The sequence below is a fragment of the Camelina sativa genome, chromosome 12, assembly GCF_030686135.1.
Source record: "Camelina sativa cultivar CO46 ecotype springtype chromosome 12, ASM3068613v1".
Lineage (NCBI taxonomy): Eukaryota > Viridiplantae > Streptophyta > Magnoliopsida > Brassicales > Brassicaceae > Camelina > Camelina sativa.
In genome coordinates this window covers 20,549,296-20,574,266 of record NC_141891.1, presented here as the reverse complement: position 1 = coordinate 20,574,266, position 24,971 = coordinate 20,549,296, and the positions used below count along the sequence as shown (strand labels likewise).

Genomic DNA, 24,971 nt, shown 5'->3' with positions numbered 1-24,971 from the left:
CATTCAACAAATTAATCTTGCATACATAAGAATATTTAAAATTACACGTTTCGTCTATCGCAATTATCAACTGGATGAAATATATTTATCAACCCGTAATTTACACATTATTAATATTAATTAATGGTTGTGCCATAAGTAGGATTTTTTTAATATAAATATAGAAACATATGTACCTTAATCCGAATGGGTTGGTCTAGTTGGTAGTAACGCTCCGTGAGCTCAATCCAACAAATTGGCATTCTCAAAATTTCAATCCCAGCGGTGTCCAATCCATTCACTCTACGGGGTCATAAGTTTCATTCAACAGAGTGATTTATCTGTGCTTGTAGAAAACTCTTTATCGAAATGCATGTTCACCTTTATAATACGGATAAAAAACATAGTTATCGTGGCCATAAGATACAAATTATTTTAACAATGGATATAAAAAAAAATTAGGTGGTGCAAGGTATATAAATATTTTGTTCCAGCTATTAAGCAGAATGATTTATTTTGTGATATTATTATAAGAGTAACAAAAGTAACGAACACAATTAGGAGCCGCCTGGAAACGAATGATGTGACTGCCTTTAACATGTAAACTAGAATTATTAGATTTACTAAATTTAATGACCTCTCAACTAGTTCCATAAAAGATTTGGAATCACCAGTTAGTGTCATGTGTGGTTGCTTTACGTGCGGGGTAGTTTTAAAAAGATGAAATTTTCTCACAACATCAAATCAAGAACCAAAATTGTATCAAACTTAAAAGTTTACAAGAACATGTTTGTAAATAGAATCAACTTTTCAAATGAAATCTCGGAAATACGTTTCGTTTCCCTCTTACAAAAAAAAAGATAGAAATGGAGAATTTTAGATGACGCTTAGGGCTCAAGGAAGCTTTTACCGGACCGGGCCATTGCTGATGGATGAAACTTTGCATACACCTGCAGATGTAGTGAAGGGCACATCTTTGTAGCAAGCAACTAGATTCTCATTTGTGTGTAGATCCACCGCGAGTGTCTCAAATATTTTCTTCTTTGGGTTTAAGAGATCGTCTGGCTCGCCTTCAAACCCGGGAAATATAACTCGCTCACCAATAATAGCAGATTCAGGGGGCTCAACTAACTCCACCTGAAAGGTTTCCAGCAAAAACAACTTGTTATAAAACCGAAATGAAATTAGCGGAACTACAGACAGGTCAGAGAGACTCCTGCGCATTCTACCTTGCTGCCATCACTACTGGAAGCTGCAAGAACCATTGCTTGCGACACAATATCCCTCATCTTCGCCGGCTTCAAGTTGCAAAGAACACAAACCATACGGTTCTGTCCAGAAACAATATTAGATCAACTGGATTTTAGAAAGGAATAGATACTGAAATTGGGATGAAAACAAATGACCAGGTTGATTGAACAAACCTGCATTTCCTCAAGAGGTATATAGTTGACCAGTCCACTAACAACAGTGCGGATTTCACCTCCCCCAACATCAATTTCTTCTACATACAATGCATCTGCCCTAGGATGTCTCTCAGCCTTCACAATTTTACCAACTCGAATATCAAGTCTTGCCATAGTTATTTCACGATCAGCAGCCGGTTGAGGTTTGGGTTTTCCTCCGCTTTTTGATGATGATGCTTTTTGTTTCTTGGCATCTGAGAGAAAAAAACAGCAGTTCAGAACATAACCACGTTACTGTGGTAAGCGCAGGATCTCTACCAATTAAAAGACTAAAGAATGTAAAACAGGATTTTGAGAATAACAATTAAGAACCTGAAAGTTTTGTTTTGTTAAGTTGATCTGTCAAATTTGCTGCTTCATCCCTGGCACGTCTATCAGCCTGACTTCCAGCGAACTTTTCTCTGTACTGTTGCACTTCTTCGTCAACCTGTGATCATATCAATTTGATGTAATTCAAATACTACATGGCATTTTATAACATACAACAAGCCCGGGATTCTATGGATAAAATCAGAGAGCTACATACCAACTCCTTGAACAAAGGTTGAGGGGTGCCTATCCTGTGGCTGGGAGGTAGAATATCCCATGGTCTACTTGCTAGTAATACCTCCCCCCTCTCATCGGAGAGAGAAAAATGTAGAGGCAAATTTAGTTGTTTAAATACCTACAAAATGCAATAGACAGCACTAATCACGCTTGGCTTTCTATTACAACTAAATAGAAACAATTTTACCCAAACTTTCAATCAAACTGACCTCACAAGAAAAGGACGGCATGAAAGGTTCTAACAATTGAGCAATAAGGTGTACTAAACCAGCAGCGGTTCTTATAACAATTGCACAAGAAGGTTTATCGTCCTTGTAGAGTTTCCAGAATTGGTTTGCCTACAGATAACAGCATAGTTGGTTAGACTGAATAGCCAGCAAAGCTAATAGATAGTTTGATAATGAGAATAGAATTACCTGTAAGTAAAAGTTCCCTTCATTTGAAATCAGCATGGCAGTTTTCAGCCCCTGCTTGAGCTTAACCTGCATCAAATGAAAAGGGCATTTATTAAGAACCTAAACAACCATGCACAGAAAGTCAGATAGCCATACCAGGCCGACGTTCATATAATATTTCTCACCTTTTCCATGGCTTCAACATACTCTGCCACCAACTTTTCAACCTTTTCAGCCAGTGATATTGTTAAAGGATGAGACTCAGCACCAGGAGCATCAGGAATGACAGACCCATAACCTTCACATCAATTAAAACATGCAATAGTGAGGCGGTAGACACATCAAAGAGAGATATGAAAAAGACTTTCCCTAGTCGTCAAGAGCATCACAAAGCAGGTAACCAGAACTCTAGCTAATTTTTCATGCCTTTTGTTCTAACTGTTTCAAAGAGACTTTAATATTTTATGCTATCCCACAACCTAATGCTCAGTTTGTCTTTTTGGGAAGGCCAAATGCAAGATTTGACAATCCTCTAGTGTATGAACAGATATACATATACATATACATCGGCATTTGATCTTTAGATATGTTCTATGATCAGTTGATCAATCCATGTCCATGCAAGTTTACAAAGACAGGAAACCTTATCAGAGAGCGTTATATTAGCTTAGCAGAATAATAGTAACGACGCTTGCAAGCCAAATGCACCTTTCTATCATTTTAGACTACCAAGTTTGTTCTAAAAAGAAACTGAACCTTCAATCACATAATCACAAGCTAACATTTGACAACAAACTGATCCCCCATGGTTCAAATATCTCTCACTTGCACACCAACTGGCTGGTCTTTAATAAAAAGAATACACATCCCATATATTAAATTGGATGTCAAACTAAAAACTCAAATCAGCTAACACCAAATACTTAAATATGAAAAGATATATAACCAACCTGAACTTTCCGGCTTTGCTATGAAACTCAGAACTCGATTAACAAAGTTGCCTAGGTTGCTTAACAACTCGCCATTCAGTTTTGCTTGCAAATCTTTCCATGAAAATGATGTGTCAGACACCTAGATGGCACGATCCCCAGAATCAATCAGTGTTACTGAAATTTACACACTTGCTAAGCATGCCTATGATGAATGAAGAAAAAATGATTCAATTTCGTAGCAGCAATCAGTTACCTCAGGCCTGTTCGTCAGCAAGTAGTATCTCCATACTTCGACAGGTATATTTGTATCTTTTACATCATTACCAAACACTCCAACACCTTTACTCTTGGAGAACTTTCCTGAAAACCCATACAAAAACATGTCCTTGTTTTCTATAAATAGCAGAAAAAGCAAAGCAAACAAAAATAATTTTTGAATAAATCACTCGGCTAAGGCCCCAAGGAAGCCATGGTGAAACATCAACTGACCATCTTCATAGTTTAAATATTCGGTCACACTGATTGTCTTCATCAGCGTCCAATTTTCCCCGGTTCCAAGCTGCGTAGAGGGAAACATCACCTGCATAACAATAAATTAGGGGAAACTATCAAATTAACAAAAGATAAACCGTTCTTAAGGAGACCTTGAGCATAGCTTCAGAAAAGACGAAAACCAAACAGACTTTTGATGTTCTAATTTATTGAAAAAAAATAAGATGAAGAAAAGAGTAAATAATTAAAACCATTGGAACAAGTCACTAGCGGTAAAAAAATTTCTGAAATGTAATATACTCACAGTGTGAAATGGCACATTGTCTTTCCCCATAAACTGATAAAGCTCCACATTCTCAGGATTCTTCCACCACTTCTCCCATTCAGATGTGTAGCATGACGTTATTGAGACGTATCCAATAGGAGCATCAAACCAAACATAGAAGACCTATAACCATGAATTGAATTAGTAGTTGATGTTTAAATGATTATGAAATTGGCTGAAAGTGAGGCTCCTACTTTCTCCTTATATTTCTCATGTGGGACAGGTACTCCCCATTTAAGATCCCTTGTAATGCATCTCTGTCTAAGCCCATCCCTAAGCCATGCATTTGTTGTTTGAATAGCATTTTGACTCCAAGATCCAGCAACAGATGTCTCCTTAATATACTCTTCCAACTTATCTTTCAGCAACGGAAGCTCAATAAACAGGTGGTCTGTGTCGCGAATTCGGGGTGTGTTTTGACAGACCTGTTTGAGGGATAAATCATTAGTATCAGCAATAAAAGACCATAGTCGTGTGCCTCTATAGAAAGCCAAAATCAACTAACACAGTGGCCTGTACTGTGAAAGCTGTGAACCAAAGTAATAAGATAGGAAGAAAACAAAGTATGCTCTGGAGAAACAAAATCACCTACCATTACCAGTGATTTATATTATAACTATATGCAATACATATGTATCACTTATTAACAGATGCAAATGCGCCTCATGTTTCAACATCTAAGTTAACTAGATATCTCCAAAATAGAAAGAATTTCACACCCAAGATCATCTTTATGACCACAGGGAAAAAAAATACCAGCTGTTTGTGAATGAGAATTTCAACTGACGTGCTGAAGCATGCAATTTCCCCACAAAACATAGCAAATGCAGTGCTATAAACAGTATAAAACAACACAAATACAATCCCTTGATGGGATGATGCCATGAAGAAGAAAAGTATAGCCAACCTTGCACTTCGGATCTTTAAGTTCAGTAGGATTCAGAAGTTTTCCACATTTTTCGCACTGATCTCCACGAGCAGAATCATAATTGCACCCTTTAAACGGACAAGAACCCTCAACAAGCCGGTCAGCTAAGAACTTCTTGCATGTATCGCAATAAAGCTGAAAATACAATGGGCCACAAAGACATGAGAATTAAAAACCCACAAATTGAGTGGTGTAGATCCTTCTTCTACTTAAGAAGAGCATATGTTTGCTTTTGTAATCAAATAAGGCTAAGTGGTATTTGAGTAAAAGCATTCACCTGCTGCATGGTGTTCTCTGAAAGCCACTTGTTGTCCCACAACTTCTTGAAAATTGCTTGGCACACTTCAGTCTGTTCTGGAGTTGAAGTTCGCCCAAACTTGTCAAAACTTATATCAAACCAGTCATAAACTTCTTTATGAATGGCATGGTACCTAAATGCACAACAACAACAACAACAAAAATGATGCTACAGTGCAAAATTCTCCAGCAAAAATATCTGAAAGGTTCTCTCAAAAACAAATCCTGAAAATCTGTGGAAACTTGTGTATATTTCTCTCTTGATTAAGTTGAACAAGGATATACAATTAAGATTCAGAATTCTTGTCAAGAAAATCCACTGATAAAGAATATTTCAAGACACGTCTAAATCCCATAAACCATCATCACAGACAAAGTCTTATCAAATTTTAGGAAATGAAGATACATTACTTGTCACAGATTTCCTTGGGGGTGCAATTCTCCTCCAAAGCTTTGGTCTCAGTTGCAGTCCCATACTCATCAGTCCCACATATGTATATCGCATTATAGCCACGGAGACGACAGTATCTAGCATACACATCAGCGCTCAGAACACCTGCAAAAGAAAACAACACACAGACAAAGCATTGCATAAACCCCAGAAAGAAACATCGAAATAGCCTTCCACACTCGCGCAACAACAACAAAAAAAAAACTCAATCCGAAAACCATCCTTATCAGTCGTGTGCCACAACACTCGGTCCACACATTATTCACAATTCCATTATATTTAATCAGTCTTAAAATCTTGCAACAGCTTTTGGATTTGAAATGCAAAACTAGAATCGGATGATTTCGAAGCTAAATTGATTTCTATCTATCTGAACAAAGCATCTGGTTCTAAAACAAACACACACGACTACATGCAAATCGGAGAAGAAGAAGACATAATTTGCACACAGATAAAGAGAGTAGAGATTCAAATTACATCCAATGATGTTTCCGAGATGAGGAACGTTGTTGACGTAAGGAAGAGCACTGGTGATTAGTATATTTCTCTTCCCAGGGATTGGTAACTTGGGGCCGTCGCTCTTTCCGCCGTCTTCCATGGCGAAAGCAACAAGACCACAAATCTAATTAGGGTTTTTCGTGAAGAGTCGGAGACAGGAGAAAGACGAATCAGAGAGGCTGAGAAAGAGATGAAAAGCTCTTTAGCTTGTATAAACCTAAGTAACGGCGGCCACAGATAAATCCGGTTCATTTCAGACCGGGTTTGATACTTACTGGTATTAAATTAAACCGGAATCCAAATGCAGCTTTCAGTAGTTTAGTGATTTATCTCACATTAAAAAATTTGTGAAACCTCTAAAGTAAAGTAACAAAGATATTACTGCTGTACTCAAGCTACAACAACATTTTTAGTCTAATCATGCTTATACTAAAAATTTCTTTCTTCTTACAACATCAATAATTTTTTAAAAAAAAAAAAAAAAAAAAAAACACACAAACTATAACTATATTGAAACAATGGAATTAAAATGTCAGCATATACAGAAAAATCCCTCGATCACAATCGGCCCTTCCTAAGTTGCTCCACCAACGATGAGGACCCTACGGCTCATGGCGCTTCATCCGCGACTCCACATCTTCTCGGCGACACCATGGAAACAAAATCAAGATCAAGGGGGCAGTGGAAGGGAGAAGCATCTGCAAAATCCCGCTGGTAAGAATTCTATCGGCGGAATAGCGACGCAGAGTGGAAGAAGGAGGTTCACGGCGAGGAACGGCTGAGGAAGACAGTTAGATCTGGGATCAGAGATTCTGGAGGTTTCGCTGGAACGATCTCGATCGGGGAGGTAGACTCCGATCCGGCGAGGCTAAGCCACCGTCAAAGGTCTCTTATCTACTCCACACTATCTTTCTCCTTCACGACTGAGCAAGAACTCTCCTCAACGACGGCGAGCTCGATTCTCTTCCTCCTCCTAAACGCGGCTCTACGGTGGCGGGATGGAAACGGATCTTAGATCACCATCTCCGTTTGGCTAACGTCGTCCAGGCTTACCGGAGGTTCTGATTCGGTAAGCATCCGCAGCTCTGTTGGATGGCGGCTACAAACGTGTTTTACGTTTGTAGATTAGGGTTTTCAGCTTTCGGTTTGGTTCGATTTGTAAACCCAGTCGATTTTGTATTTCATTGGTTTAGTTCGGTTTGATGTAGCGGATCGGACCTTAGGGGATTTTATATGGACTTATATACGGAAATAGCCCATTGGGCATATATTTTTAACAGAATACCCTTTAACAAAAAAAAAAAAAAAAAAAAAAGTTGCTCCACCAGATTTTCTATTTGTCTAGAGTCTACTTGCAGGAGTTGCATGCATCCGAACACGTCTAAGAGATGCTACTGCATTCCTAGCACGTCCATCAGCCATTTCCAACAAAGTTTTCTTCATATTGTTGCACGTCTTTATAGCTTGTTACTTTTGAAATATCTCCTCTCGAGAGAGTTCGTTTGTATTTTCGAATTGGTTAATCTCTTGAATGACATTTTGAAGTTTGATGTGAATAAAAAAACCGTTGATGAAAATACTGAAGTAGAGAACCTATAATAAATCTATACAAAAAAAGAGTTTGATATTGGCTTCAGAATAATATGGAGCGTGTTTGTAATAATATAGAATTCGAAAGCAAAATAGATTATTCTCATCGGTCTGTATATAAAAGTGTAATATTTACAATGTGTATTTCCCTCCTTTAACTAAGAGAGTGTAAACATCTTTTAACAATTGTGTCGGCTCAACGAATTTGAGAAGTGACAGTGAAGAAGAAAGCTTCGTCGCATGGTAGACTTAAACCTCCGGTTGGATGATCAAAACCGAACTCTTCTTCTGCTTTCCTAAGCAAAGCTTGGAAAGATGGCTTGTTCAAGAAACAAACCGGAACAAGATATCTCTTCTTCTTCAGATTTTCTCCAACATACACAGCGAAGAACCCTTTGGGTGTTGATGATGATTCCATAGTAAAAGACCGGCGAATGATTTGCTTGGTAGCAAATAAACTTCTCAAGAATGCCATTTCTAGTATTAGAAACCAAAAAGAAGCTTTGAACTAATTGCTCAAGTTAAGATGAATTGATCTTGTTTGATGAGAGAAGCTGTTTGGTTTATGAGCCAAAGGGAAATGTGGGTCTATATATATTGGTGGAGTTAGAAAGGTTTTTATTGAAATTAAAGAAAAAAACGTATGTCTATGAATTGTGAGTGTGACCTACAAGGACCTGGTTTTGACAAACAAATTATATAAAGCAATTGGAGCTTAGGAAGATGTAGTTTAATTAATATTGGGATGTTGAGATGAAGTGTGTGTCCTACATGCATGTGACCAATGGCTACATTAGTTCTGTCTTCAGCTGCTAATGTCAAGACACCCGATATTTTATTGACTTGACGAATCAATGGTACACATTTAACTAAGAACATTTAATAGTGTTTTCTTTTCTTTTTTTCTCCTGTTAACATTGTTAATAACGACGGTAATATAGAATTTGTTGTAACAGCATTTATCTTTGTTGTGATATTGAGTTTTTAATGTTGGCTTTTACGTGTTCCAAGTAGGCAAGTAACTAATGTATGAGTAGTGAACTTATTGACGTAAACGTTGCACACGTACTCCTAAGCACATTTTGTGTTCCGTATATGTTATCTGATTCATATCTAGTCTGAAATCAAGATACCCGATCGTATCGCAAGTATGTGCGTATCAAAATACTCGTAGCATCCATATATACCTAACTACCAAAATATTATTTACAAGCAAACGTGAACATTATTCATAAGCATTTCCTCTGATCTGTTCCGTATATGTTATCCGATTCGTATCTAGTGTGAATCAAGACCCTCGAATATCGTGAGATTGTATAGCAAGTACACATCAAAATACTCGTCTTATCCACTATACTTGAGTTTAAGCATTCAAATCCCAAAATATCCGATTCAAAATATCTTAAACCCCCAAAATATCTATCCAAGAGACAAAAAGAAATACGATGATCTTTTCCTTTTCACAAAACAGGTCGGGCCAAAGTACGTACGGTTCTCTGATATTTTTATTTGTATCGGCACTAGTCTCATCCTAGACCCCTTTTTGAGTTTTGTCGAGAGGTACTCAAAGAAGATTTAAAGTAGTACTTAGGCGAGTGTCCTGAATTAACGATAGCCCCAAAAGAGTGAAAGAAGAAGATCACATGGAAAAAAGAGTAGAAGAGTCGTGGAAGTTTGTTTAGTTAGGAAAGTCAATTTTGGTTTCACATAAAAATTAAATATTTCGACCAAACTCTCATGTCCCCATCTTCACTTGTCTGCTTCTTCAATCACAACGGAAGATCATCACCAGAACACAAGTGCCCTTTATTATTAGGTCTTTTGTCCGGTCTATTGTTTGGAATATGGCATTAACAAAAAAAAAACTTCTTTATAAGACAAAACCATGTGCCATTTTATCTACAACTCACTAAACTAACCTCTCACATTTCTTTTCAAGGCATACACATTTTGAAGCTATGGCTATTTGGGCTTTTCTTTTATTTGTTAACTGTTCTTCTCATGATCAAATCTCTTTAGAGATTGCTAGGTTGCTAAAGGTCACATTACAGTATACATCGATGATCGGTGAAAGCTAGAGACACAAAAAAGAGATAATATGGTTACGTATATCGTTCTTCATCTCAATATCTCCCAAAGTGAAGAAAAATGGTGAAGCTGTGATCTTTAGTTATGTGTTTAAAACTTCCTTTATATCTCTCATATGAGAAACAAGACATAAAATAAAATGAAATAACATGAAGCAATCAATCAAATAGCACCCTAACAAATCATTCACTAAACATTCCCTTCTCCAAAAAAACATCATACCCTTAGAACCCAATTGCTCTGTTTTCTTACTTTTCCACCCACACAAAAAAAAGTTATCTTTGAGGCTTTTGTTGCTCTTGCTGCCTCGTTCTAGGCCGTTAGATGATCTACCATCTGATGACCTATGGGATTATAATATTGAAGGCCTAGTGGAAGTGGAACTGCGACTGGAACCTGAATTTATGAAGACAGGAGTGTCTCTTGGCGAGTGCGTTGTGGAACCGCGTAAGCTGGTACTATTTCCCATGTCTTTTGTCTTGTGGAGGAGAAAGGTTCCTGATAAAATGGTCACAAAGCCACATAGCTCGGTAGCAATTTGCAATCCGCTTTGAGAAGCCCAGTCCTGGACCATAAACAAATGATGATAATGTGTTCATAAATTCGAATCATTTAGTTTATAAACACTTCTCAGAAACCACATTTTTACCTTGAACATGATCATGCTAGCTATGATGGTGAACGTTGTAAACATAACGTAGTAAACTGGAGATATGACCGCTGTGTTAAAATTATCCAGAGCCTGCGAGAAATGAATACAAAAGATGAAAAAAAAAAAAAAATTGTTACTCCAAAAAAACATGGAAATGCGACAGTAAAACAAACATTTGTTAATTATTTATTACCTTGTTCAAGTAGTTGATTTGTAGAATGCAACATACGGTCACTACTATGATGAAGATCCATGCATGGAAGTACTTGAACTGGTTCATTCCCGAAAACGTCAGCTTTATGGCAATTGCTACAGCTTTAACACTCATAACCTAACATGCAACAAAGACAGAGACACTTACTTAAGAAAAAGAGAGATCTAGCTACTAAGAGATGGCTCAAGAAAAAAATGAAAACATACTGTAAGAGAGCCCATTAAAGAGCAAATTCCAACATATACTATCATATGCGTCTTCCCATAACGTGGCTCGTAGTAGAAGATCAATATAAGCACCACAACCAAGACCACAGCAGAATACGCAAGGAAACCTGGTTAATACATTCAAACATGTATATCAGTCCAACTAGAGAATCAGTGTTGTTTGACAAATTTTTAAAAAAATCTCTAGCTATTGCTATATATACCTGGTTCAGTAGCAAGGTGCCACACTTGCTTGACTGATTCAATGTCTTGCTCATGAGGAGCATGTAAAACAATCGTTGTTGATCCAACAACACAGAGAATGCAGCCAAGTATACCAAACATATGCAACTTCTCTTCCAAAATAAAATGTGCTAGCACTGCGCTGCATACCACGGTTCTCGTTTTCAGGAAACTACGTTGTTTTACATTAGATAGAACGGTAAAGAGATAGGCATAGTGGATACAGATACCTGAAAATAATACTTAGAGCTCCCAAAGGTGTCACTAGAATAGCCGGTGCAAATGCATATGCTGCGAAATTGGCTATCTCCCCAACAATCACTATAACAAGTAGGAATACAAAATTAGTAATCATAACCAAAGCTCCATTTCCACTGATGAAATCCAATAGAATCTTGGATTTGAAATTTTTTTTTCTATGACTTTTTACTTGTTCATATCTCCTTCTTATCCCAAATTATTTAAAATATATGATGTAAGATCAATCTAATGATGATACTCTTCCAAGCTATCAGATTTCTGTCAGACAGAGAACCATGATGTCTCAATATAAAACCAAAGTTTTCAGATAAGACAAAGAGAGACTGTTTCAATAGTGATAAGATCCAAAACATGTCCCAACCACACAAAACTACCAAAGTCATAACATCTCTAAGCTAAATAGCAAACATGTAAAAGTAAGATTTGCAGCAGAACTTCCCAAAACCTATATAGAGGGATAATGATCAGTCATCAGACTTACTTGTTATCATTCCAGCCCACCACCAAGGTTCATACAAGTATCCATACCCTCCTTCACCTGATCACAAATGATCAACAAGAAGAATTAGTTAAACAATATGTGTGATTTTGAAGTAAGTAAAAAAAATTCTGAATATATAAATCAGGAGAACCTGCTCTGGCTCCACTAACACCGGCCTTCTTAAGACCTTTTTTCTTGATGATGAAGCTAGAACCGATGAATACACTCGAAGACACAGCTAAAATGACTCCATGTATATTATCAGGTGACATCTCCTCCATCTTTGATGATATTTTTATAGTACTTTTTGCTTATATATACAATTAAAATGATTTCAGCTTCTTGTTAATAATGAAAAGTTCCAGAGAGTTTTTGGCTTTCAGATATAGCTTATTGCGTCTACAAAAAAAACAAACAAAAATAAAGAAGAATCAGTATATCCACTCTATAATCAAAAATCAAACAAAGAAGATTACTGATTAATTAAGCAATTGCCTCACAAATCCTGGAACAATAGATTCTGACAGAAAAAAAATCTTGAGTTTTTAAATAATCTCATTGTGGCTGAAAAATTAAAGACCAGACAAATGGCATAAGTAGATTACATAGAGAGACCAAAGAGACAAAAACACAGATATGTAAGCAAGGAAAAAGACAAATCTTAACACATAAACAAAAATAAATCAAACGATGTCTCAAGAAACAGCTGGGACTACAAAAATCTAGGATCTTTCGAATTGTTTCTGAATTTGCTCAATTTAAGATTAACGAATCATAGAAGAGGATTAAGACCCACAACTACTCGGTTTTTATACGTTACCTTTCCCAAATCAAATCACCAAAACGATCACTAAGGAAAAGAAAAAAAAATATATATATATATATATATATATATATATATATATATATATCTGGAAGGTATAGAAGTAGCAATAGAATATTCGAATCGTATCTCAAACCTTTTTCATGTTGTAAACCAAAACAAAATCAACAAATGCGGAAGACGTGATAAATTGTTTACTTTTATTTTTCTTGGTGATGAAAACGTAATGTGAAAAATTTTAGGGTTCTTTTGTGTTGTCTGGAGAACTGAATCTGAAAGAAGAAAAAAAAATGAAAGCAAAGAAGAGGAGAGGACAGAGAGATTACAGTAGTATTGTGACGAAATTATAGGAAACTTTAGTTATATCTTAATTCACAAACACACTCATAATACAACTCAAAACATAAGAGTTACACCCATATACAAAACTTCTAAATTTAGACCGTTTCGGTTCTACTTTTATTGTTCCTTTTTTTTTTCTCAGAAATATTATTTTATTTTATTCTGAAATTTGCTTAGTTAAATAGTACTAATATTTTAAGAAAAAACGAATGGAATTCTTCACTACCATTCCCAATTGTATAATACAGCGATCCTTTAACAACGACTAATTAATTATATATCAAAGTTTTCATGGCTTAAGTGTTATATATTTTTGTTTCTTCGTAACACACTTTGGAACTTGTATATTTTACATATATGTAGATTGAAAGTATAAAGCAAGTGTTGAGAAAGATTATTATTATTGCAAGGGGACACAATCTAAGTGATAATGGTGCTTAATTAAGTAAACTAGTGGATGGTCCTCATGAACAAGTCACGTCTATGTGAAGTGATGAGAATGTGGCCGATGGTGAGTCCACAGAACAAACCAGGTATATAGCCTATTGCAGCTGCAATCCAGCTAAAGACTTGATCTTCTTCTTCCTTTTCCTCATCTTGCTCTTGCTTTGCTGTCTCTTCTTCTTGGCCGCAGGTTTCTTGAAGAGGAACACCGCATAGACCGGGATTCCCTGTAAACGATGAGCTATTCTGGCTTTGAATCTGAGTGGCTTGTGGTATTGGGCCTTCAAGCCTGTTGTAAGAAAAGTTCATCCACCCAAGAAACGTGAGTTTCCCAAGCTCAAGTGGAATACTGCCGAATAAACTGTTTTGAGATAGATCCAATGATTGGAGATTGGTCAAGTTTGATAGAGATGATGGTATACGGCCTGTGAAAGCATTGTTTGACATGTTGAGTACAATCAGTTCCTCAAGTAAACAGATGGATTCCGGAATACCTCCTTGGAATTTGTTTCCGGAGACATCGATGGTTTTGTAGATTTTGAAAACACTGCCAACCAGCTCCATATTCGATCCTTTGTTCGTCACAAACACAGACTTATGATATAATTCTTGGGTTATTCCTGGAGCTAAAATCATTTGCATATTATAAACAACGCCTACAGCCGATGACATTGCACTCCAACCAACAAAGTAATCTGATGGCAACACTCCAGTGAAAAGATTTTCCGAAATGTCAAAGATTCGTAGATTAGGGAAACTCAAAGAATCCCTAGGAGAAGCTATTGGCCCGTAGAACTTGTTAGAACGAAGGACAAGTATCTGTAGATCGGGCAACGAACTCAACCAGAATGGAAATTTGTCCTTGATTCGGTTATTTTCCATGTTCAAAAACTCGAGACGAGTGGAGTTGATTAGAGACTTGGGAAGTTGTCCTGATAACTGGTTGTCACCAACATCAAGTGATCTCAAGCGATCACTGATAATTTCCTCCGGAATAACACAAGAGAGACTGTTATTCCGAAGATGCAAGATCACAAGAGAAGTATTGAGATTGTCAAGACACCTTGGAATAGAACCGCTGAAATTGTTGTTGGACAAAACAAGTAGTTGAAGATTATTTGCTCTAGGAATCTCTCCAGAAAACTGATTATCAGAGCCTATAAAGTAACCGGTAGTGGAGTTTGGTAATATATTTAGTTCTCCACTGAAGGAATTCTGAGCAATGTTTACGTACATCAAAGCTGGCAGACTCCATAGCCATTCTGGTATTTGGCCTTCAATTTGATTGGCAGAGATGTCCAATACCTGCAAACTGGTTTGGTTTTGTAGAAACTTGGGAAACTCGGAAATATTGCAGGACGATATAATCAGTTCTGCTATGGGTGAGGGAAAATGGAGAGTGGAAGTGATATTCAAATTAATTCCTGAAAGATCAAGTGACGTCAGTGACTTGAGATGCAAGAAGATGTTGAAATCATTAATAGACCTCCCTGTGTTCCAGAAAGAGAGGCTAAGTTCCGAGAGTCCGACTAGTTTTGATATAGATCTTGGGATTGGTCCATTGAAATTGTTTTCTCCAATGTATAAGTATCGAAGGTTAGGTTGTAAAGAGATATTCCCAATCTCAAGAGGACCGGTGAAGTCGTTTCTGCTTAGGTCAAGTCTAGTCAGCGAAGGGATCATGAAGAGAGAAGAGGGAATGGTTCCATAAAATGAATTTTCACTAATCATAAAAGACTTCAGTTTGGAGAGGCTACTCATGTTGTTAGATGGGAGCATACCTTTTAACTGGTTAGAACTAAGGTCGATTGAGATGAGCGAGCTCAAGTTGAGTAGCACACGAGGGAAGTTCCCACTGAGCTTGGTCGATCGAACATCCAACTCTGTCAGCTTGTTTAAATGCCCTATCGAATCCGGTAGCTCACCGGCGGTGAAATCATTATCCGAAAGATCAAGATTCGTGAGATGAGAAAGATTTCCGAGTGAAGAAGGAAACTTCCCAAAGAGATTGCAACCACGAAGACTCAAAACCCTCAAATATTTGAGGTTGCCGATGGAATACGGTAGAATACCCGAGATATAATTGAAGCGAAGATCTAGGCTTTGAAGATGTTGTAGTCTAAACAGGCTACTATTAAATCTCAGAAGGCCGTTGAGATTACTGAACCCGAGGTCTAACCCAACGACCTTGCCTGTCTCACAAGAGACACCATCCCAAGAACAGCAATCAGTGTTGTTCCTCCACTTCTCTGTCTTCTTATCGCCAACAATTCCATTGGAATTGAACTCTTGGACATTGAACTCGTTCTTGAACTCCCAAAGAGCATCCCTATGGTCTGGAAGACACAAGTGTTTAGCATGAGAAGAACCAAACACAAGTATTGATTGAGAAAGACAGAAGACTAAACACAAGCTCCAGATTATTGTTATCATCCTCCTCTCACTACAAGAATGCATCATACTTTTCTCTTTGATTTTTTTTTTTTATTTTTTTTCCGGTGAAACGGATTGATTATATTTTTCACATTTGTGGTTGTGGGGTTAGAAGAATGTAAGATAAGTCTCCTTTGTAGACAGCAAGATAAGATATTTCTTCCACAAAGACTATATCATTCCCATCTGTTCAAACGCTCTGCCAAAAATTTGTCTTTTATGTTTCTTCACTTCCAAGTTTTCGTTTAGACTTTTCTCTGCATTACAATATCCTCTGTTTTATTTTCAGAAATCGGGACTTACCTTGTCTATTTTCCTCTAATTCACGTAGAAAATTAAAAATACAGCTAAACGAATTGTATTACTTGTCCTCAACGTTTGGATTAACAATTACTGTCAAATCAATCAGTTTTACTTTTGGTAATCGTAAAAACAAAAAACAGAGTCTGTTAAAAAAAAAATATATATACATTATGTCACCTCTGATCAATAAAGAGCAAAATTAGTTAAACATAAAGTAAGGTTAGTAAAAAGATTAATCTCATATGAAGAATTGCAACTCTCATAGTTAGAAGGGGTTTGACCTAGGTTTACATTGGTCAACACTTAATTACCTGGTTCTTCTAACCGGTTACAATGATGACACTGAACTTTATAAATATTCCTCATGAACATGATGATTGATGATTACACAAATGAAGAGAAACTCATCTTGCCAATGAGTGTTGAAAGGAGTTGGACGATGTCTTGGTTAGCACATCCACAAGAAAATAAAGTTGTGCATCATAGATGAAGTGTTTGGACAATCTTTCTTGATCTATTTTGTTCTCTCGTGAAAAATAGGATTGTTGACGATAAGTAATGCAGCAGCAGCAGCAGCAGCAGTAGAACCACAATAGATTATTAAAAAAAAAAAAAAAAACATGATTGTCGCAAAGTCATTGACCATTCTAAATAAGTGATGTTTGAAAAGTCAAAGAGTAACTAATATCTAGCTCAATGACAATGAATCAGAACCTGCTCTGGCTATGCATACACTCACCTTCTTAAGACCTTTTTCTTGATGATAAAGACAGAGCTGTATGTAATGAAATTTTGGGAACAAAGCACTCTCATTATAAAACTCAAAACATTATAGTACACATACAAACTTATAATTTTGTAGACTAAAAATAAATACGAATTCAGACTAACATACTGTTTCACCATTCACAATTGTATTGGCCTAGATATTACACTTATTCTCTATGACCAAACCTTCTTAATCAAACAAAGTGTTGAGATGGTTTATTGATTTTTATTATTACAAGGGGACATCATCCTCCTTAGAAACGATTTATTCAAGTAAAATAGTGAAAGATTCTCATGAACCACTCACGTTTGTATGAAGTGAGAATGTGGCCAATGGTGAGTCCACACACAAGACCAGGTACGTAGCCTACAGCAGCTGCAATCCAGCTAAATACTTGTTCTTTTTGTTCACCTTGCTCTTTCTTTAATTCTTCTTCTTCTCCTCCTCCTCCGCAGGTTTCTTGGAGAGGAACACCACATAGCCCGGGATTCTCTGCGAATGAAGAGCTCTTTTGACTTTGAATCTGAGTGCCTTGTGGTATCGGACCTTCAAGCCTGTTGTATGAAAAGTTCATTTGTGCTAGAAACGTGAGCTTCCCGAGCTCTGGTGGGATTTTTCCGGATAATCTGTTTTTAGATAGATCCAATGATTCAAGATTGGTCAAGTTTGACAGAGCTGGTGGAATAGAACTTGTGAAAGCGTTGTTTGACATGTTGAGCACAATCAGTTCCTTAAGTAAAGCGATGGATTCAGGGATACCTCCTTTGAATTTGTTACCGGAAACATCAATGGTTTTGTAAATTGCGAAAACACTCCCAACCAGCTCAATCTTCGATCCTTTAGCTGTCATAGTCACTGAGTTTTGATAGTTTCCAGAGTCGTCACGTCCCGCATACCTACTCGGGATAACGTCTACAATGTCTATGACTGATGACATTGCACTCCAACCAGCAAAGTAATGTGATGGCAAGACTCCACTGAAGCGGTTTTCTGAAATGTCAAAGATCCGCAGCTTGTTGAAGCTCGAAGACTCTCCAGGAAAAGATATTGGCCCATGGAAGTCGTTAGAACGGAGGACAAGAATCTGTAGACTAGGCAACGATCTCAACCATAATGGAAATCTATCGCTGATTATGTTGTCTTCCACGTTAAGAAACTCGAGACGAGTGCAGTTGATCAAAGACTTGGGAAGTTCTCCTGATAACCGGTTGCGACCAACATCAACTGATCTCAAGTGTTCACTTACAGACTCCTCTGAAAAAGTACCTGAGAAGTTGTTATTACGAAGATGCAAGACCGAGAGAGTAGTATTAAAATTCTCAAAACACCGAGGAATAGAACCGTTGAAGTTGTTGTTGGATAGAACAAGTGTATCAAGAGAAACTAATTTGCATATTGTCCTAGGAACCTCTCCCGAGAACCGATTATCAGAGCCTAGAAAGATCGTCGTAGAGTTTGGTAACAAAGGAAACGGATGGTGGAATGCGTTTGAACTTATATCAAGCATGATTAGTTCTCCACATCTTTGAATAACATCCACTGGTCCTTCAAAACCACTGAACGAATTCTGAGAAATGTTTACATACTTCAAATCTGGTAGACTCCACAACCACTCCGGTACTTGGCCTTCAATTCGATTGGCAGAGATGTCTAAATAGTATAAAGTGGTTTGGTTTTCTAGAAACTTGGGGAATTCAGCAATATTGCAGGATGCTAAAATCAAGGTACCCATCGGTGAGGGAAGACTGAGCGTAGAGCTGGTCTTCAAATTAATCCCGGAAAGATCCAAGTAACCAAGTGACAAGAGAGGTGAGAATATGCTTGTGTCAAGTGTGCTTCTTGTATTAATATAAGAGAGGTCAAGGAACATGAGAGACTCCAGTTGCAAGAACATGTTGAAATCGACCATGGCTCTCTCTGTGTTCCATAAAGAGAGGTCAAGATAGAAGAGTCCAACTAGTTTCGATATAGACTCCGGGATTGGACCACTGAAGTTGTTTTCTAGAAGAGACAAAACTATAAGGTTAGATGGTGAAGACATATTCCCAAAGTCAAGAGGACCGTTGAAGTTGTTTCTTCCCAAGACAAGGGTGGCCAATGAAGGAAGCATGAAGAGAGACGATGGGATAGATCCAGAAAATGAATTTCCAGTAACCTCAAAATCCACTAGTTTTGAAAGGCTACTCATATTAGATGGGAGCATACCTTCGAACTGGTTAGAACCAAGGTTGATCAAGGTGAGCTCGCTCATATTGAGTAGCACACTAGGAAATTTCCCACTGAGCTTGGCTGATCTAAGATGCAACTCTGTTAGCTTGTTTAGATTCCCCATTGAATCCGGTAGCTCACCGGTGAAATCATTAACAGAAAGATCAAGATTAGTGAGATAAGTAAGATTCCCAAGCGAAGAAGGAATCTTTCCAAAGAGATGGCAATCACCAAGACTCAATACCCTCAAATATTTGAGGTTGCCTATGGAATTTGGTAGAGTACCCGAAAAATTATTCGAGCCAAGAACAAGGCTGTGAAGATGTTGTAGTCTAAACAGGCTACTATCATATCTCAATGGGCCATTGAGAAAACTGTTCATGAGGTCTAACTCTACTACCTTACCCGTTTTAGGATCACAAGAGATACCGTCCCAAGTGCAGCAGTCAGTGTTGTTCCTCCACTTCTCTGTCTTCTTATCACCAACAATCCCATTGGAATTGAGTTCTTGGACATAGAACTCGTTCTTGAACTCCAAAAGAGCATTCTTCTGGTCTGCACGACACAAGTGCCTAACATGAGAAGCTAAAACAAGTATCGAATTAGAAAGGAACAAGATTAAACAAAAGCTCCATATTGTCATCTTCCCCTGATTACAAGAATGCAACATACTTTTTTCTTTGATACTTGTTTTTTTTTTCTGTGAAAAAGTAGGAAACGAGTGGTGGCTCTAGTAATCCGATCGTCTCGTACATTCGTGGAAAACAAATAAAGCTTGACTTAAAAAGTCTCTTGTGAAAAATGGTGGCTGCTTCCACAGAGAATATTAATTTCCAAATGAACAACGACAAAGTCAATTTAAGTCTCCTCTTGGAAAAAAGTAACCCATGAGGTGTGGGGTTACCGTAGCACAAAGACTCTTTTGATTATTCAAAAGCGCAAACGCAATTTCCTTGGCTGTATGGTGAGCTAGTGGTGAGAGCTAATCGATTGCCTTAAATAACTTTTAAGTAATAAATAAGAATTAAAATACCTAAAATACTTTAGATTAAAATACTGAAAGATTGTTGTAGCTAAGATATAGGCCATGAAGATGTTGTAGTCTAAACAGGCTATTATTTTATCTCAACGGGCCATTGAGATAACTGTCCTTGAGGGCTAACTCAACCCCCTTACCCGTCTTAGGATTACAAGAGATACCATCCCAAGAACAACAATACCAAATGTTGTTCCTCCACATCTCTGCCGTCGTATCAGACTTCATCTTGTCGGGTTCTTGGACATAGAACTCACTCTTAAACTCCCACAAGAACCAACCACAAGTATTGAGTTAAGAAAGTGACAAGATTAAGCACAAGCTCCGTATTATCATCTTCCCCTCACTACAACAATGCATTTTTTGTTTTTGACTTTTTTTTTTTTTGCGAAAGTGTAACAAGTGATGTTGATGATTTGGTCTATAGATATCGTCTCTATGAAGGTTGACGCTAGATCCGTTGATTAATTGCTTCCACATGATCAATAATTTTCAAATATGGTCAACTCTACAAAGTCAAATCTTCTCTTGGAGGAAAAAAATATATATTAAAAACTCAATACCATGGTGGTGTCTTTGACTCTTAGGCAGCTGGTGCGAGACGATTAATTTGCTATCAACATAAACTATCTATCGAAAGACAAGTAATATTCGGTCAGTCCAAAGAACTCTCTAACATACTCGTGGAAGTATAGTAGCTCAAGCCCAGCACAATGGGATAAGGAGTATTGCCAGCAGCTTAGGCCACCGAAGCACCGCCCAACATCGCTTCTTGCATTGTGTCACCAAAACTCATGAGCACGAGAATAACGGAGAGAAATGAAAACAATATAGTATATCAATAATAAAATATGATTTTGTTAGCGCAGTCTCGTCAAGTTGCCTCTCCACTTTATCTCTTTTTTCAAAGATTTATACCTTAATCAGTTAAAAAAATCGTTTATCATGTGATCGCATCGTGCTATATTCGGTGTACTGATTTCATAAGTATGCTTCATTAAATTTGTAAATTCTAAAATTAAACAATTTTAGTTTTAATTAATTATTTACATTCTTGGCAAAATAAAAATGAGAGATGAAAACTTAAAAGTGAAATTTTCAAATCAAACATAATTATGTTATTTTATTTCGTATGCTTTAATATTCAAAATTTAAAATATATTATAGACATCTTTGATTATAAAATTTCTTTGATAATAAAATTTTAACTTCTTATGTGCTGAATTATTCGACAATTATAATCATTTTAAAATTTAGTCGATCAATTTTGATTCTGTTTATTTTTCTGAATAAAAAAATATAAGTAAATGATATATTTTTCTTCCTTTCTTAAACTTCACAGAAAAATATATATTTCTATCGAGAAACTTTTTTGAGTTTGTATCTCTGGATGTCGAATATGTGCATATTTTGAGTCTTGTCCTTCGATGTTGAATATGTGTAATACGTTTAAAATTTGTTTATGTTCTTTAATGTGGAATATATATGTGAGTAGTTTGTGTCTGTGTCATTTGATGTATGTGTAACTAGTTTGATTTTCTTGTTTTTTGATGCCGAATATGTATAATTAGTTTGAGTTTGTTTTCATTTTTTTATTTTTTTTAGCAAAAGTGTTTGTTTTCTCTAATGTAAATTCGTTTGAGTTTGTTTGTGTTATCTAATATTGAATATATGTAAATAGTTTTTTTTTGTGTTATTTGATGTGGAATATGTGTAACTAGTTTGAGTTTTTATCTTTAGAAACCGAATATGTGTAATTAATTTGAGTTTATTTGTTTTTTTGGATGTCGTGTAATTTGTTTAAGTTTGTATCTTCAGTTGCCTAATATGTGTAACTAGTTCTAGTTTGTGTCTTGATAAGTAATTTAAGTTTGTATTTTCATCGTGCATATGTTTCACTTGTTTGATTTTTATGTTTTCTTATATCGAATAAATGTAAAGTAGTTTGACTTTGTGTTTTATTTAATTATATTGAATATGTGTAACTAGTTTGAGTTTCTAATTAGTTTGAGGTTGTGTTAGCTGACACCAGATATGCCTAACTAGTTTGAATATGTGTTTTTTTTATTTCTAAAATCTTATAAAATATGTTTTTATAAAAAGTAAAAAAATAAAACCATTAAAACTAATAATTTACACAAGTTTTGGCATAAATTTTGAAACTTCGATAAACTTAGATAATTAATATTTATTTCCCTTATCTCAATATACACAATTTATTTATATTTAGGTTACAACTATTTAAAGTTTTATATATATATAGTCAAAGAAAATGAATCTTTTGGTATTTTTCACTAGTAGTTTATTTTCTCCTAATTAAAATAAATTTCTGAAGTTTCAAGTCGCAAAATGACGGCTACCTCTCGCATTAAACTATAATGACAAAAATACCCTCTCAAATCCATAGATTGCTCCTCAACAGTCTCATCTACCTTCACACCTCACCACAGTTCCCAACTATTACCATTCCCTACGATACAATCCACTAGCCACAATACTCAAACTCCAAAAAACCAAACATACCAAAAACAAAACCCTACAAAACAATGAAGTGTTGTTACAAATCATCATCAATCCTCTCAACCAAACACCACCCATTCCTCTACAAACAACCAATCTCCTCTCTACCACCATCGCCAGCTTCGTTCCCATCAACTCTCTCTTACCCAACCCGAACCCGATTCACATCCACCCGGATCCAATCTCGTCTCATCCACGACGATCCAGTCAAACAATCATCACAAGACCTAACCTTCTACGATCTTCTCGGCGTCACCGATTCAGTCACTCTCCCAGAGATCAAACAAGCCTATAAACAACTCGCTCGAAAATACCACCCGGACGTTTCGCCACCGGATCGGGTCGAAGAGTACACCGATCGGTTTATCAAAGTTCAAGAAGCTTACGAAACTCTCTCGGATCCTCGCCGGAGAGTTTTGTATGATCGTGATTTGTCTATGGGATTTTCATTCTCTTTCTCCGGTCGACGATGTAACCGATACGATGAGGTAATTATTTTTTCACAATTGTAATTAATTTTTTTTTGTGATGAATCAATAAGGGATAAAAAAAAAACAGAACCATAGTTTTGGTTTATGGTTAAGAAAATTTAAACTAGTTTTAGTTATGTCTCATTCATAGATTTATCCATTGATGTTGAGTTGTTTGATTTGGATATTTTCTTTTTGGTTTCGTATATGGACAAATATGTGTGTGTAGTATTATCCTCAATAATTCTCGTATTATTATTCTTTTATTTTTTGGAATTTTAGAGATTTACTCGGTAGATTCGAGAACCATTTGTATATGTTGTGTGTGTATCTTTGTCGACAGAACTGACCTTATCTTTTTAATATGGTCCCAATGAATTGTGTTGAGGTATGTGTCGATTGAAAGATTGTAGACTTTTTATTTTATTTATTAAAAGGTATGATTAGTGGAATAGAGAATGTTGACAAAATGAACTCATTTGATACTTTAGTTGGTACAACCATGGGTCCAAATTGTTGATTTTATGTTTAGTTATTTAAATGTAAATGTGAATGTTGTGATTTTAGGAAGTGGTGGAGGAGAAGAGTGAGTGGAAGGCAAAATGGCAAACTCAGCTCTCAGGGCTAAGGAGAAGAAGCAATCAGAAAGATAATGATAACTCAATCTCTTGGGCTGCTAGAATGCGTCGTCAACGTCAAGATTCTTCTTGACACACAACAACACCAACCAAGTCTCTCTAGTCTTTTTTTTTTTTTTTTGACGATAGTCTCTCTAGTCTTCTTATGTATAGTCTTTTTAATTTGTTTGTGTGTAATATAGAAAAGCATAGCAACAATACCCCGCAACTTTGTATATATATATATGTATAAAGTTTTCTATGTGCCTATACTAATCGGCAAGCACACTGAAATAGATATAAACCCTGATTACTAAAGAATAACTCTTAAAGTAAGGCTATAACAATATAGTGTTAACTCTACAAATTAATATATATATATATATATATATATTTCAATTCAAAATTAGTATTTCGCTTCAGTTTATGAATCGATAAAATTAATAACACTAATAAAATATTATATTTTTGATGTTATTAATTTATAAAGGTTTTACTGTGAATGATAAACTAATGGTTAGTAGCATATAAAAATAACATAGCTAGAATAAATGTACATAAATTATTAAAAGATAAGTTCATTGTAATTTTAACATGAAAACAGAAATAGAGAAATTTTTACCTTACAATAAAAAATATAGAAATGATAAAAAAAAAAAAATCCAACTGGTTTTTAGCTAAACTAAATGTTGTAAACACCTTATTTTCATACGTTTTACAACAGTTTTCTTTATCTTCTAACACATGTTCAATGCTCATTTTATTGTCCGTTTCTGCTATATATTATATTTATCAATCTGATTCCTAACCGATAACCAGGTCGAGGATGATTTTAATGGAAGATTATGACAATGCAGTATAAAATCTAGAAATTAATACCTTAATAAATAAATATATATTTTATTTCATACTGGATTTTTTTGTCTTAATTTATTTATCAATAAAATTAATAAATCTAGTAA

The 24,971-nt window shown here is 36.1% G+C and overlaps 4 protein-coding genes and 2 pseudogenes across 15 annotated transcripts; 1 reads left to right on the top strand and 5 right to left on the bottom strand.

Annotated features, from left to right (window-relative positions):
* Positions 1 to 723: 723 nt before the first annotated feature.
* On the bottom strand, positions 724 to 6,680 carry LOC104772977 (methionine--tRNA ligase, cytoplasmic). The gene is made up of 17 exons (XM_010497529.3): positions 6,289 to 6,680; positions 5,772 to 5,916; positions 5,341 to 5,494; positions 5,043 to 5,198; positions 4,330 to 4,560; positions 4,115 to 4,258; positions 3,808 to 3,898; positions 3,572 to 3,678; positions 3,337 to 3,457; positions 2,572 to 2,684; positions 2,408 to 2,473; positions 2,201 to 2,329; positions 1,972 to 2,109; positions 1,758 to 1,872; positions 1,404 to 1,639; positions 1,209 to 1,310; positions 724 to 1,116 (listed from the first exon to the last, which is right to left on the bottom strand). Exons 1-17 carry the CDS (start codon positions 6,407 to 6,409, stop codon positions 886 to 888), a joined length of 2,400 nt encoding a protein of 799 aa, XP_010495831.1. The 5' UTR covers positions 6,410 to 6,680; the 3' UTR covers positions 724 to 885.
* A 1,299-nt stretch (positions 6,681 to 7,979) lies between these two features.
* On the bottom strand, positions 7,980 to 8,559 carry LOC109131524 (auxin-responsive protein SAUR15 pseudogene; annotated as a pseudogene).
* Positions 8,560 to 10,048: 1,489 nt separating this feature from the next.
* Positions 10,049 to 13,260, bottom strand: LOC104772980 (putative magnesium transporter NIPA2). 6 transcript variants are annotated; one of them, XM_087478562.1, is made up of 9 exons: positions 13,004 to 13,260; positions 12,196 to 12,443; positions 12,045 to 12,101; positions 11,533 to 11,623; positions 11,284 to 11,444; positions 11,060 to 11,187; positions 10,833 to 10,970; positions 10,637 to 10,729; positions 10,049 to 10,552 (listed from the first exon to the last, which is right to left on the bottom strand). In XM_087478562.1, exons 2-9 carry the CDS (start codon positions 12,323 to 12,325, stop codon positions 10,340 to 10,342), a joined length of 1,011 nt encoding a protein of 336 aa, XP_087334688.1. In that variant the 5' UTR covers positions 12,326 to 12,443; positions 13,004 to 13,260; the 3' UTR covers positions 10,049 to 10,339. The 6 variants fall into 6 exon arrangements, with proteins under 6 accessions (XP_087334688.1, XP_087334686.1, XP_087334690.1 ...); XM_087478560.1 differs by lacking the exon at positions 13,004 to 13,260 and adding an exon at positions 12,540 to 12,820; XM_087478564.1 differs by lacking the exon at positions 13,004 to 13,260 and adding an exon at positions 12,540 to 12,820 and having other exon boundaries at positions 11,284 to 11,439.
* Positions 13,261 to 13,519: 259 nt separating this feature from the next.
* LOC104772979 (receptor-like protein 48 pseudogene) lies at positions 13,520 to 16,222 on the bottom strand (annotated as a pseudogene). The gene has a single exon (XR_015574606.1). The product of XR_015574606.1 is annotated as a receptor-like protein 48 pseudogene (transcript).
* A 957-nt stretch (positions 16,223 to 17,179) lies between these two features.
* LOC104772981 (Leucine-rich repeat (LRR) family protein) lies at positions 17,180 to 20,215 on the bottom strand. Of its 6 annotated transcripts, none has more exons than XM_087478558.1 (3): positions 20,039 to 20,215; positions 17,918 to 19,921; positions 17,180 to 17,784 (listed from the first exon to the last, which is right to left on the bottom strand). In XM_087478558.1, exons 2-3 carry the CDS (start codon positions 19,746 to 19,748, stop codon positions 17,738 to 17,740), a joined length of 1,878 nt encoding a protein of 625 aa, XP_087334684.1. In that variant the 5' UTR covers positions 19,749 to 19,921; positions 20,039 to 20,215; the 3' UTR covers positions 17,180 to 17,737. The 6 variants fall into 6 exon arrangements, with proteins under 6 accessions (XP_087334684.1, XP_087334685.1, XP_010495837.1 ...); XM_087478559.1 differs by having other exon boundaries at positions 17,918 to 19,951; positions 20,039 to 20,172; XM_010497535.3 differs by having other exon boundaries at positions 17,180 to 19,921.
* Positions 20,216 to 22,577: 2,362 nt separating this feature from the next.
* LOC104772983 (chaperone protein dnaJ 20, chloroplastic) lies at positions 22,578 to 24,327 on the top strand. Its single transcript, XM_010497537.3, has 2 exons — positions 22,578 to 23,410; positions 23,960 to 24,327. Exons 1-2 carry the CDS (start codon positions 22,949 to 22,951, stop codon positions 24,101 to 24,103), a joined length of 606 nt encoding a protein of 201 aa, XP_010495839.1. The 5' UTR covers positions 22,578 to 22,948; the 3' UTR covers positions 24,104 to 24,327.
* The last annotated feature ends 644 nt before the right edge of the window (positions 24,328 to 24,971 follow it).